The sequence below is a fragment of the Lacerta agilis genome, chromosome 1 (genome assembly GCF_009819535.1).
Source record: "Lacerta agilis isolate rLacAgi1 chromosome 1, rLacAgi1.pri, whole genome shotgun sequence".
Lineage (NCBI taxonomy): Eukaryota > Metazoa > Chordata > Lepidosauria > Squamata > Lacertidae > Lacerta > Lacerta agilis.
In genome coordinates, this window is record NC_046312.1 from 14170651 (window position 1) to 14183619 (window position 12969).

Consider the following 12969-nt stretch of genomic DNA (forward strand, 5'->3'; position numbering starts at 1 on the left):
GGAACTGTACAGGGTTGTCGTAACAGTTGTCCATGGAGGGATCACCACTGGATCCCTCAAAGGTCTATTGTGCCATGTTTGCATGACACTTTGAGGACAGAAGTCACTCACCTTGCTGTTATGACTATGACAGTTCCTCGTGAGGCTTCCAATACAACATCTTGCCCTGTTTTGTGTGGTCAGTTTCAGATTATGAGGCCTCAAGGTGCTTGCAGTTATGCGTCCAACTAAGTGCCCTCTCAATCACTGTCCTTCATGACTAATCAAATCAAGACAGCAGGGTATGACTGGTTGGGTCTGGAGGTGATTTACATGACTTTACACAAGGGGGTGTACTCTACTGCCCTTAAAGAGGCTTTGGTATGGCCATTCCTTTAAAAAAAAAAAAGGTCACCCCAATACCAGCAGTTTGTGACAGCTATCCACTAGTTAAAAATGCCCTGTTCGGGGAAAGGCGATGAAGATTCAGACATTCTTGGAAGATATCTAGACCCATTCCAGACAATGTTCAGGCCTAGCTTTGGAATGTTGTTGTTGTTGTTCAGTCGTTCAGTCGTGTCCGACTCTTCGTGACCCCATGGACCAGAGCCTGCCAGGCACGCCTATCCTTCACTGCCTCCCGCAGTTTGGCCAAACTCATGTTAGTAGCTTCGAGAACACTGTCCAACCATCTCATCCTCTGTCGTCCCCTTCTCCTTGTGCCCTCCATCTTTCCCAACATCAGGGTCTTTTCTAGGGAGTCTTCTCTTCTCATGAGGTGGCCAAAGTACTGGAGCCTCAACTTCAGGATCTGTCCTTCTAGTGAGCACTCAGGGCTGATTTCTTTGAGAATGGATAGGTTTGATCTTCTTGCAGTCCATGGGACTCTCAAGAGTCTCCTCCAGCACCATAATTCAAAAGCATCAATTCTTTGGCGATCAGCCTTCTTGATGGTCCAGCTCTCACTTCCGTACATTACTACTGGGAAAACCATAGCTTTAACTATACGGACCTTTGTCGGCAAGGTGATGTCTTTGCTTTTTAAGATGTTGTCTAGGTTTGTCATTGCTTTTCTCCCAAGAAGCAGGCGTCTTCTAATTTCGTGACTGCTGTCACCATCTGCAGTGATCATGGAACCCAAGAAAGTGAAATCTCTCACTGCCTCCATTTCTTCCCCTTCTATTTGCCAGTGAGGTGATGGGACCAGTGGCCATGATCTTAGTTTTTTTGATGTTGAGCTTCAGACCATATTTAGCGCTCTCCTCTTTCACCCTCATTAAAAGGTTCTTTAATTCCTCCTCACTTTCTGCCATCAGGGTAGTATCATCAGCATATCTGAGGTTGTTGATATTTTTTCCGGCAATCTTAATTCCGGTTTGGGATTTATCCAGTCCAGCCTTTCGCATGATGAATTCTGCATATAAGTTAAATAAGCAGGGAGACAATATACAGCCTTGTCGTACTCCTTTCCCAATTTTGAACCAATCAGTTGTTCCATATCCAGTTCTAACTGTAGCTTCTTGTCCCACATAGAGATTTCTCAGGAGACAAATGAGGTGATCCGGCACTCCCATTTCTTTAAGAACTTGCCATAGTTTGCTGTGGTCGACACAGTCAAATGCTTTTGCGTAGTCAATGAAGCAGAAGTAGATGTTTTTCTGGAACTCTCTAGCTTTCTCCATAATCCAGCGCATGTTTGCAATTTGGTCTCTGGTTCCTCTGCCCCTTCGAAATCCAGCTTGCACTTCTGGGAGTTCTCGGTCCACATACTGCTTAAGCCTGCCTTGTAGAATTTTAAGCATAACCTTGCTAGCGTGTGAAATGAGTGCAATTGTGCGGTGGTTGGAGCATTCTTTGGCACTGCCCTTCTTTGGGATTGGGATGTAGACTGATCTTCTCCAATCCTCTGGCTTCTAGCAAATCTCAGACGGGCTTCTAGCAAATCTCAGACGGGCACTTACAGTATTGGCATTAAAGCACCTGCTTAAAACTCAACTTTTCACCCAGGGGTGATCCAGCTATGCCGACGGTTTACTCTGAGCTACTAATTTGTGATGCATTTTGTAGTTGTTTTAGGAATGTAATTTTATTTTATGCTGTTCGCCACAATGATGATTGTTGCAAATTAAAAAAATAATAATAGCAGGATGATGGCTAATTAATTGTGCTTTCTTTTTCCAGGTCTCAAACTTTCAGACTTCCAGGATTCTATTTTTGAATACTTCAATACATCACCTCTTGCTCATGATCTGACTTTCAGAGTGAGTATTAGCACCATTAAACCTTTGCACAGGAAACATAGTGAGTTGGGATGTTACAAAGGAACGTGGAGCAAGAAGGATAGCCAGATCTATACTGATAAATGACATAAAGTTATGAGTGAGAAGTGAGGTAACTCTGTTTTTCTGATGATACCATGAGAACTCCAAAAAGGAATCCAAAGGAGGTCCAGGGAGTAGAATGGCAAATGCAGTTCAACATTAGCAAGTGTAAAGTTAAGCACATTGGGGAGAAAAATCCTAATTTTGCATAGATGCCAATGAGATCTGAGCTAGTGTTTATTGAACTTCAGGTCATAGTGGATAGTTTAGTGAAGATGCCAAGTCACCTGTGTGGCAGTTGTGAAGAAAGTGAATTCCATGTTAGGGATTGTTAGGGAAAGGATTGAAAATACATCTGCCCGTGTCATAATGCCATTTCATCAATCAATGGTGTGACTGCACTTGAAATACTGTGAACAGTTCCGGTTGTCTCACCTTGAAAAGGACATTGCTAGACCTGGAGAAGGTTCAGAAGAGTGCAGCCACAATGACCAAGGGGCTGGTGTAACTCCCCTACAAGGAGTTACATTTGGGCCTTTTTAGTTTAGGGGAAAAGGCAAGTGAGTGGGGATATCATAGCAGTGTATGCAACAAAGTGGATAAATATAATTACATTCAAAAACTGGTTCATCTCTTTCTAACTCAGACTCACTTATTATATGATATTGAAGTAGGTAATAGTTCATAAAGAAAAAGGACCCTGTCCCCCAAGCAACCTGAATTGTAAGCTCCTTGAGACAGGGTTCCTCTCTTTTGCTTTTACTGTAAAATGCCATGTAAATTGGAAGAGTGGCTGGGGAGACCCGGCCAGATGGGTGGGGTATAAATAATAAATTATTATTATTATTATTATAAGTTTACTTTTTGGTAGTTTAATGTTAGAGCCCAGCGTGAAAGAAGAGAAATGAGTGTTTTTTTTCTTCACTAACATAAACTTAAATATCCTATTCTGTGGTCCATATCTGTTTGGCTCCTCTGACAGTATTAATATATACCTGCTTATTTAGCCTCTGTTCCCCTCCCTTGAGCTGTCTATTAAACCCACCTCCCATTAAGGCTAAACAAAGGGAGAGCCCACCTGTGCCCATTTTTCAGACCTCCCATATCTGTATATTCTCTCTCTCTCTCTCTCTCTGTGTGTGTGTGTGTGTGTTTCATCCCATACAGCAGGAGTCGTTAACCTGTGCCCTCTGGGTGTTGTTAAACTACAACTCCCATCAGTCCCAACAACCTTGACAATGGGACAGATATGATGGCAGTTGTATTCTAACAGCATCTGGAGGGCCACATGTTTCTCAACTCCATTCATTTATTTCTCTCTCTGTTGGAAAAGGGATACATGACAGTGTTATTAAAAGACGGATGGGTTATAGAAAAATAAATTCACAAGAACATCCCCAAAGCCATGCTATTCCACTAAATTATCCAGCAGACCAAGCAGACTGCAAAACCTGTCAGTTACAGCTTGCCTGACAGGAAAAATAGGCCCTTCAGCTTTTATGTGATGTGACTGAAGATTAGTAGCTAGACACTGGAAAAAAAAATATTCTTGATAAATTCACCTACTTAAACTAATGAGTTTTGTGTTTGTCAGACACACATATGTGAGCACAGTTTGCATTCAGTGTCCTTATCACTGTACTTAATGGGTTGCATATTTGTTTTATTGTATGGAAATTCATCTGTTGATTGAAATGGGATTGGAAATGACCGTCACAAACAGATAAAAGAATGCTGACAGTTGCCTTGCTTGATCAGACCAAGCGATCATATAATTCATCAGTTGCAAGCCAATTGCTTAGAGAAGGTCACAAGATATAATAGCAATATAATAAATGCAGTGTAGAGTCATATTACAAATTCAGCACAATCATATTCACGATGAAAAATGAAATCTTAATGAAAGTATTTTTAATTCTCTTCCACTCTGCATGTTTTATAGAACAAACTCCCAAGTCAGTAGAAATCAAGAGTGCTTAACCTGACATGACTAATTCTGTATGCCACTTTGCTTTCCTCGGGGGATGTATGACTTACTTGCAAGTGCCTAGTCATCTGCATCTGGAATTTCATAAAGCCCAGAGAGGATATGTGTCACAACCCAGCTCAGATAAAAACCTGTATGGAGTTTGGGTCTACAATTTCACATGCGATCACTGGAACTACAATTATATCTATTCCTGCGACTTCCTGGCTTTCCTTATTTCCTTTTCAAACTGCATGTTGGTTGCCAGGGAAAAGATAAATTGACTGCAAGTCTTTATAGAAAGGCTGCTTGTATCTCACAGAAAGTGGGCGCTGGTTTATTGCTGTTGCAGAAGGATGTGCTATGTGCTGCTCTCCACCCACTCTGCAGCCTCTTTGAAAACAAACTAGAATGCAAACATAAGTTGTGCCAAACCTTAGCTGTTACCGACAACTGGGAAGTAGAAAGATGTTTGCTACGTTAGATCTAAAAGCCCTTTATAGTGAGGCGTTGAATTTTTTATGAAGATCAAATAATCTGCCTTCATTATATACATCTGCAGGAAATGTTTATTATTGTATGTTGCACTTACTCTCGAGTTCCTTACCTCATTTGACCTCGCAATAGCCGCTGAGACAGATCAGTATATTCCAGTATTACAGATGGGAAAAAGGAGGCGGAGTGCTAGGAACTTTCCCAAGGCCACTCACCGAGTCAGAGCTGCTGTTTTCTCTGGCAACATTTTGTTGGTTGTATTCGATAGCAAACACTATTCAGATGTATTATGAGGAATATTTAATATTGGTAATGCACAGTTTGGGAATATCAGGAAAATGTTGCCTTTGCAATCTGCAAACTTTGCCAGTTACTAACTTACCTAGTTAGTTTGCTAATAACCGCTCTGATGGTTTGTTGCTGGGTAAAAAGTGATCAATTTTATCCTCTCATATCTATTACAACAAGGACAATGTTTCTTCCTCGTCTTCATCTTCTCTGCTAGCCTTTTGGGAAGAAGTAAGTTCATGCTGATGGCTTTACCTCCCTAATCTGTAACCTGTATGTGTAAAATTGCCATCCTAAACTAGTGACCTTTTTTTTTTAGTTGCCTTTATACATGCTTATTAAATTATACTGAAGATTAACCGACTAAATAGAAATAGCTTCATTTCCTAAGAGTTCTCTTGTAAACTGCTCATTTGAAGTTGCCGTGGCAATTACAATGCATATTAAAGGTGCTTTATGCCTTTTAAAGCAATTTATATTGTGGACAGCAGAATAGTGACAGGGGCAAAACTTCTCCTGTCTCCATTGAAACTTGCTATAAGATGAACAGCACATGGACTCCACTGTAGCATACCTATTTTCTAAGACCTTTCTTTCTCTAACAGCATCTTATTAAAGACTATTATTATTAAAGACTAGCTCTGTTATGTAAGATTTCAGAGCTCCAAAGTGCGGAATTTCATTTTGGTAACAATATTAGCATTTTTTAAAGGCCCATTACCTAGGATTCAAAAAATGATTCTTCTAAATACACCTTAGCTCTGCACCTACTAACAGCTATATTTTCCCATTTAAAATTTGAATGAGATTTTGTGTGTGTTACATTTTCTAGCTGCTGAACAGTGTTTTGTTTTTGTTTTCATTAAGTGAATTATCTAACCCAGTTCTAAATCTTAAATGAGTAGGCCATATAGTTCAGCAAAATAAGGGCTATTTTTATAACATTTTATTTCCTTTATTTAGATGCAACATAATAGTGAATTTCTGCATTTTCCTCCTAAGTTTTCAGTTTTGTTCTCCCCTCCCCACCAGAAATTTCATCTTTTAACATTTTGTTTTAAAATACAGAAATCATTAGTACTATCTCCATATCTAACGCTCATTAAAGAGCCTTTAACAATAATGAACAAAGTAGATACTGTGTAAGTCTTATTTTATGGTGATTGGGTGGGTGCATACACACACACACACACATACAGAGAGACAAAAACACACAAGCACAGTGTAATCACACACCTGCTGTATGGAGGTAAGTCCTTGCCAGGCAGATCTGATTTTGTCTGTTCCTACAGTGAGTTAGAAGTAACCTTCAAAGGGTCTTTGAAGGCCATGTATAAACACTTTACCTTAATCTCAGAATGAACTGATAACTTCACAATTTTGGGGTTTTCAGCATCAGCCAACTCCACTTATATAATATAGCTGTGGCCTTTTTTGGTGGAGGGTTTCCTTTTAGAGTGTAGGTGTTAAGTAGCTTGACATTACAGAGCTCAGCAGAATGCTCTACACAAAGCATTTTCTGAGCAGACAGGCTCTTGTGCCCCAGGTGAACTTGATTTTGTTCTGCTACTCAGGGATCCGTTGCTGGGAGCTAACTTCCTTTACTGTCTCCTCTCCTCCAACCCACTCTGCAGACAAATTCCGTTAGTGAGCAGGAGGCGCAGGGTTCTAAAGCAGACGTCTCGCCATCAACATCTGTTGTGAGTGCAGAGCAGCAGCAAGAAGTAAGCCGCCGTTGTTTCATTAATCCAGATTAAAGCATTTTGGGGAGCCCTAAATTTATAAATGTATGTTTACAGCCATTAGTCCGCAAGAAAACGTTTTCTTTCCTCGCAGCTTCTTTCTGTGTTGACTTGCGTCACTGTTTAAATGTACATGCTTTGTGAGCTCCTTTTTGTTTTGCTCCCCTTTCCCTGGGTGCCTGTGTATCGCTGAGCTCCATCTTCTTCCTTGTTTACCTTCTGCTGCTTGCTAGAGTGCAGGCTTTCCTATGAGTCTTTCTGATCTGCAAACCTGCTTCTAGTAAATTTGGAACAATGCTGCGTTTTGTGATATCGGCTCTTACTCACCTTCACAAAAGATACCCAAGTTGTTGCCAAACCAAATGCATATTGGATCCTGGAAGTCTTTAATTGCTCAACTGTAGTTTTTTGCAATTCAGGAACCAAATCGGCTTCAGAGGATGCCTGCTGCTCCTTCCCCCACCATTCAGTCCATTTCTCTAGCTGTACCAAAGGTAGGGGGCACTTGTTGACTTGTTTTGCTTAGAATTTTTTTGGCGGGGGGTGCAGATATGAAAAGGATTGTATCCCATACATAAGCCATCTGTATGTTAATTTTGTCTGAGTTCGTCATCTTCATCTGTTAGGATTATTTTAAATTGGTCCTGCATAGCTTGTTACAAAGCCTTATGCAGCCCATTTGCCAGGTGTAGCAGCCCAACAGGTCTGCTGTCTCCTTGGGACTGTAAAAACAATGGCGTTGTTAAGCACGCAGCAAGCCAATATGGTGCAGATCAGCTGTGTATGATTTTGTAGGCTGCAAGTTGTGCAGGCTTGTGCTATTAAACACTCCTGTGTGTGGTGTCCTTACTCATTGCTTTAGTTTTGTTGGGGTGCCAGAGTAGATTTCCTTTAGGTTGCAGTTCTGGTCTGCTTGGTCTACATATAGTTAAAATTTGCCACGATGCAAAACTTTATTCAAAGTTTTATTTTGGTTGGATGCTGTAAGAACAGATGGGTATTTTGCTTGACCTAGCAGTATTCTTACCACATTCTTAACTAAGTCATGGTATGGCATAGAGTTGCATCTGAACATGGGCTTGGGCTTGACAAACCATGAGCAATAAGTCAAAGCACACCTTGGCTGAAATCTAGAACAAGTCAAAGCAACCAGTAGCCTAGGTTCAGATGTAGCTCTAAGCCAAGCCACAAATATAAGGGCAAACTTCTCTGCCCTCATGTAGGTGGTGAGATCATCTCCCGGTGGCAGAGCAAGAGAGTCCCAGTCTCAGAACTGTGTCGTCCACTGCTTCCACCATGCAGCTAAGTGTAGGAATGAAAATAGTGTGATTTGTATAGAGAGCTTATTTTTTTAGCATTACTTCCTACAAGTGTTATGGTTAACAAGGGAGAATTTGAACTGCTAGATCTCTAAATATTTTAAATACAGTGGACGCTCGGGTTGCGAATGTGATCAGTGTGGGAGGCACGTTTGCAACCCACAGTGCTGCGTCTGTGTACGCGTGGGCCGCGTTTCGGCGCTTTTGCGCATGCGCAAAGCACGATTTAGCGCTTCTGTGCATGTGCAAGCGCTGAAACCCAGAAGTAACCCGTTCCGGTACTTCTGGGTTTGGCACGGTGCACAACCCACAAACGCGCAGCCTGAAGCATCTGTTACCCAAGGTATGACTGTATTTTGTAAGTTGCATTGAATATTATTTCAAAAAGATGCCCAATTAATAATAATAATAATAATACACATTTCAGGAGTAATGGTTCCTGTTGAAATTCCATTGCAAGTAAATGAAGGTGTAACCAGGGCCACCTCTTCAAATCAAGGTCCACTGAAGTGGGAACTTCTGCCACTGATACAATTTTACAATTACTTGTCATTTTATTAACCTTTTGAAAATGTTATTTATCCTGAATTTATATTCCAGCCTAAAGCTCATCAACTCAGTATCAAATCCTTTTCAAGCCCCACTCAGTGCAGCCACTGCACCTCCCTCATGGTGGGATTGATTAGACAGGGCTACGCTTGTGATGGTAAGTTGGCTTAAGTCTTCTAAGCACTCAGAGATTTAACAGCATAATTTTTACATCTTTATTGCAGCAAGACAGTTACCTGGGAGGAAATGGCTATATGCCTCATTAAAGCCAAAGGCTGGGTGATCTAAAATAGAAGTTAAAAGCGACTGCAAAGGAGCTGAATATGATTGTCATTTGCGCCATATTTGAAGGGTCAGCTGCAGAAACGGGTTATTTACATTACTAATGTGAGCCCTTGGAATTTTCAGGAAGGGCGAGGCATTAAGAGAGGATTGCAGGGGTTCCAATTCCATTTTGACCCATAGAGTTGAAGCTGTGTTATCAATCAAATGTGTCAACTGTTTTAATCGGAAAGCCTCATGATAGCAATACACTGTACTTGTATGATGCTGTGCTCCTTATTTTTAACTGAACTTTAGGTTTTATTGTATAACAGCAAAGAACTTTGACAAGTTCACCTTTTCTTTCTTAGTGTGTTCATTTGCATGCCATGTTTCCTGCAAGGACAGCGCACCACAAGTCTGCCCTATACCTCCAGAGCAAGCCAAGAGACCCCTTGGGGTAGATGTTCAAAGAGGCATAGGAACAGCCTACAAAGGCTACGTCAAGGTAGGAAAATTATACAGGAGCAGAGGCAGGGAGAGAATTATGATTCTAACAGTAGTGTTAATTGAATCCCACCTATCTTTAAAAACACTACTGTGTTTTTACCCCAAAATCCAGTAGTTTGATTGGCATAGGTTATTGGGTACAAACTCAATTAATTCATTCAGTGCCATATTAAATAACAATCTTCAAGCATGGAAGTGTACAATAGAAAGTACAGTATATTGTGTAATGATTTCTTCACTGCATTTTGCTCAGGTGGGGTATAAAACCTGAAAGGAGGGCTTTGTTTGTTTGACCTGCACTTCAAGTCATAGATATATAATACATTTTATTCTTTACTGCTTTAAAAAGACATCACCGTTCTTTCAGGTTTCATACCCCACTTCAGCAAAATGCAGAGATTAGAAAAAAGGATTTGGTTTAGTTAAACAGGAAGCAAGGGTACCGAAAGAACACTGTGTACCAAATTAATCTGTGTATCTTGGTTCCTGTTGGTTTTGGTATGCTTTTGGTTCCTATTGCATCTCCTAAAATATACTCTAATTGTGATGTGCTCCATGAACTTGTGAGGCCCACCCTGCATCAACGCTAGATGGAAAGTTGCACATGTAAATAGCTTTGTCACTTAACTAAGCAGCAGACTAATGTAAAAAGCAGTCTAGTGTAAAAAAATAACTTGCTTTTCAGAGACGTGCAAGTATATATGAAAAAAGAATCCGTGTGTGTTTTGATATCACATAAGATGGAGCATTAGAATTCCAAGCTGAAAAGTCCAACTGAAAATACAAACTTTATGCAGAAGCTAAAGGGAAGAAAACAAAATGCTTACTTTGTGTCATTTTAGCGTACTGCTTCCTTACAGCAGCAGCAGCTGGAAGGCATTTGATTATCTTAGTATATTACAAAAATATTATTCCTTTGGCTTAGTATCTTCTGCACTAGTATCTGACATGCTAGAAGGGGCAAACTGCATAAGAGGATCTTCCCTAGAATTGTGCCGAAAACCCATTCTCTCTCCATCCATCCATCTTCCCAAATTATGATAAAGCCCCTGAGGCTTTGTTTACAATTCATAGTAATCCCCTTAGTGCTAATCTTTATACTAGTGAGCACAGCAGGTGATTTGATAAAAAGTTCTGGAAACTGGCAGCTGGATTGCCACAGACTGAAAGTTGAGAAAGAATTCTGGGAAAGGTGATAGAGGTTTGTTTCTAGCCAAACTTGAAATGGGAGAGATGAATGTTCTCATCATCTTACGGTCTCTTCGATATTTTCCAGTTGCAAGGCTCAAGTACACACATCCTGAAGTTAATTTTGTAAAAGGGGAATGTTTAAAAAATCTGTCTTCCCTGGAGTTTATCTATCTATATTTCCAGACACACTAGCATTTCCATGCTTGAATTCACATATGACTATGCATGCAGTTTGGTTTCTTATAGCTCCATGATCCACAGCACTCCAGAGTTCATCATGGAAGTCATAGATCATTCAATAAGCGCATCATGTTTATAGCAATACATTTGCACATGCATCTAAGCTCATGGAACTCATATTCTGTACAAGAAATTGTAGCACTATAATGAAAAATTGTAGCACTAAAAATCAGAGTCAAATGTAGCATGGAAATGTGCTCAAGGGTCCTGCTTCTACTTTATCTGCTAAGATGTGAATGATGTTTGTGCACATTTGTTTATTTACAGGTTCCAAAGCCAACAGGAGTTAAGAAAGGATGGCAGCGGGCCTATGCAGTTGTCTGTGACTGTAAACTATTCCTCTATGATGTACCTGAGGGAAAATCCACCCAGCCGGGAGTGGTTGCAAGTCAAGTCCTAGATCTCAGGTTTGTATTGGTCATTTTGGTGATAAACCCCACCCCCACCCCCTTTGCATGGTAAATTTACGCTGGATTTCTCTTGGGTATACAATTAAAGCAATCAGAAATTGGCATATGACTCCTTAATTTTCATCAAAATAGTGTACTGTGCTTTGTTATTTCAGGGAACATTTTGACAAAATGACCATGTTGGTCTGCAAAATGACGTTAGAGTGAGCCTTGCATTTGCACATGTTGTCACTGTGTTCATCTGTTCCCTCTCCTGCTCTCCCTGCTAAAACCCAATGGTTTACCTTGTTGCTATAACTAGCTTATCTGTACCCGGGGTCTGCCTGAGCTGCTCGACCAAGAATTAACACCAAATCATGTGTTAACATCCTAGGGAAAGGAGGCCGACAGCTTTTGCTTTAGCTTTACTTTTAAATAGGTGTAAAGTCCAACACCAGTGACTTGAATTATTTGGTTTCTTACCAGAGATGAAGATTTTTGCGTGAGCTCTGTCCTAGCATCGGATGTTATACATGCAACCCGCAAAGATATTCCTTGCATATTCAGGGTATGACTGTTTGATCTGTTTGTTCAAATACGGTTTTTATTTTACTGTAACTTCTTATTCTCATACCTTGCTTCAGTGAATGACTGATAAATAATTGTATTGTCTGTCTCTAGTATAAATCTCAGTTTTAAAACATCCATTTAACATGTAGGTAGAGGGATACTTCTTGAAGATTAATAAATTTGCTGTAACTGATCTGTGAAGGACAGGCTGTGTGTTTACAATTCAATTTTTATATGAATAATTTGTGCTTTCAGATACTAAAATTAAGTGCTCGTATCTGGCAAAAAAAAATGGGACACTGCTGAAATATATTAAGGTGGTTTATGCTAGAGGTGGGCAACCTGCAGCGCCCTGCCCTAATTTCATATGAGTGAAGGAGCACCAAGGGAGATGAAGAGAGTGGGAGGCGGGAAAAGGGGAGGGGTGGGAATGCTGAAATTAATGAAGCCATGGGAGGAAAGAGAATCCCTTTGAAAACAATCATTTCAGACTTCTAGCAAAAGATACATGTTCCTTCCCTGGCAACCTTCTGGGAGAGGGGAGAGAAAAAGGGTGTCCCTGCCCATATTGGGCTCTGGCCACATCAACACCAGTATGTGGTCCCCAACAGATTACCCCTTAGGGAATGCAGAAAAAGATTTCCCACCCCTGGTTTGCACAACTCTACCATACACGGGCATTAGACCAGGCTGCTGTCTTTGTCTAATAAGTTAGCAGGGTGCATTGCCTAGTAGCAGGTAGGCATCTAAACTAGCTGTCTCTTCCTTGCAATTGTAATTTTTGACAATTGGCATAAATTGCTTTTTAAAGAGCAAATAAACAGAATTTTTAAAAGCATCTGGAGGCCCAACAGTTCCCCATCCCTGCTGTATGGGACTGCATCTCTTTTCATTAATGATTCCTATACATTGATTGAATGGACCTATACCTACATATACAGTACCTCCCTAGCAACAACTAGCAATCTATCATAGGTACTACAGATGTTACTAACTTTTCATTTGTTTGTTTTGGGTCATAACACATTTGGGACTTTCATACCTTTTTATAATAAGCATGTTAGGGGTAATGTAAGTTAAACGATTAATGCAACTGGCCATCGTGTCGCCAGGCCTCATAATACATCCATGAAGAAGGAATTGTGGACA

General features: G+C 40.5%; 1 protein-coding gene across 6 annotated transcripts in view; it reads left to right on the forward strand.

Moving 5' to 3' along the window:
- Window positions 1-12969, forward strand: part of CDC42BPB (CDC42 binding protein kinase beta) — a 102184-nt gene that overhangs the window by 67955 nt on the left and 21260 nt on the right. For 2 of the 6 annotated variants that reach the window (XM_033139197.1, XM_033139208.1), the window contains exons 21-28: window positions 2161-2240; window positions 5230-5280; window positions 6684-6773; window positions 7211-7285; window positions 8711-8816; window positions 9292-9428; window positions 11129-11268; window positions 11737-11818. In XM_033139197.1, coding sequence (XP_032995088.1) covers window positions 2161-2240; window positions 5230-5280; window positions 6684-6773; window positions 7211-7285; window positions 8711-8816; window positions 9292-9428; window positions 11129-11268; window positions 11737-11818 — 761 coding nt within the window. The remainder of the gene's footprint in view (window positions 1-2160; window positions 2241-5229; window positions 5281-6683; window positions 6774-7210; window positions 7286-8710; window positions 8817-9291; window positions 9429-11128; window positions 11269-11736; window positions 11819-12969) is intronic. The other 4 variants (XM_033139216.1, XM_033139226.1, XM_033139234.1 and 1 more) reach the window with 3 other exon arrangements.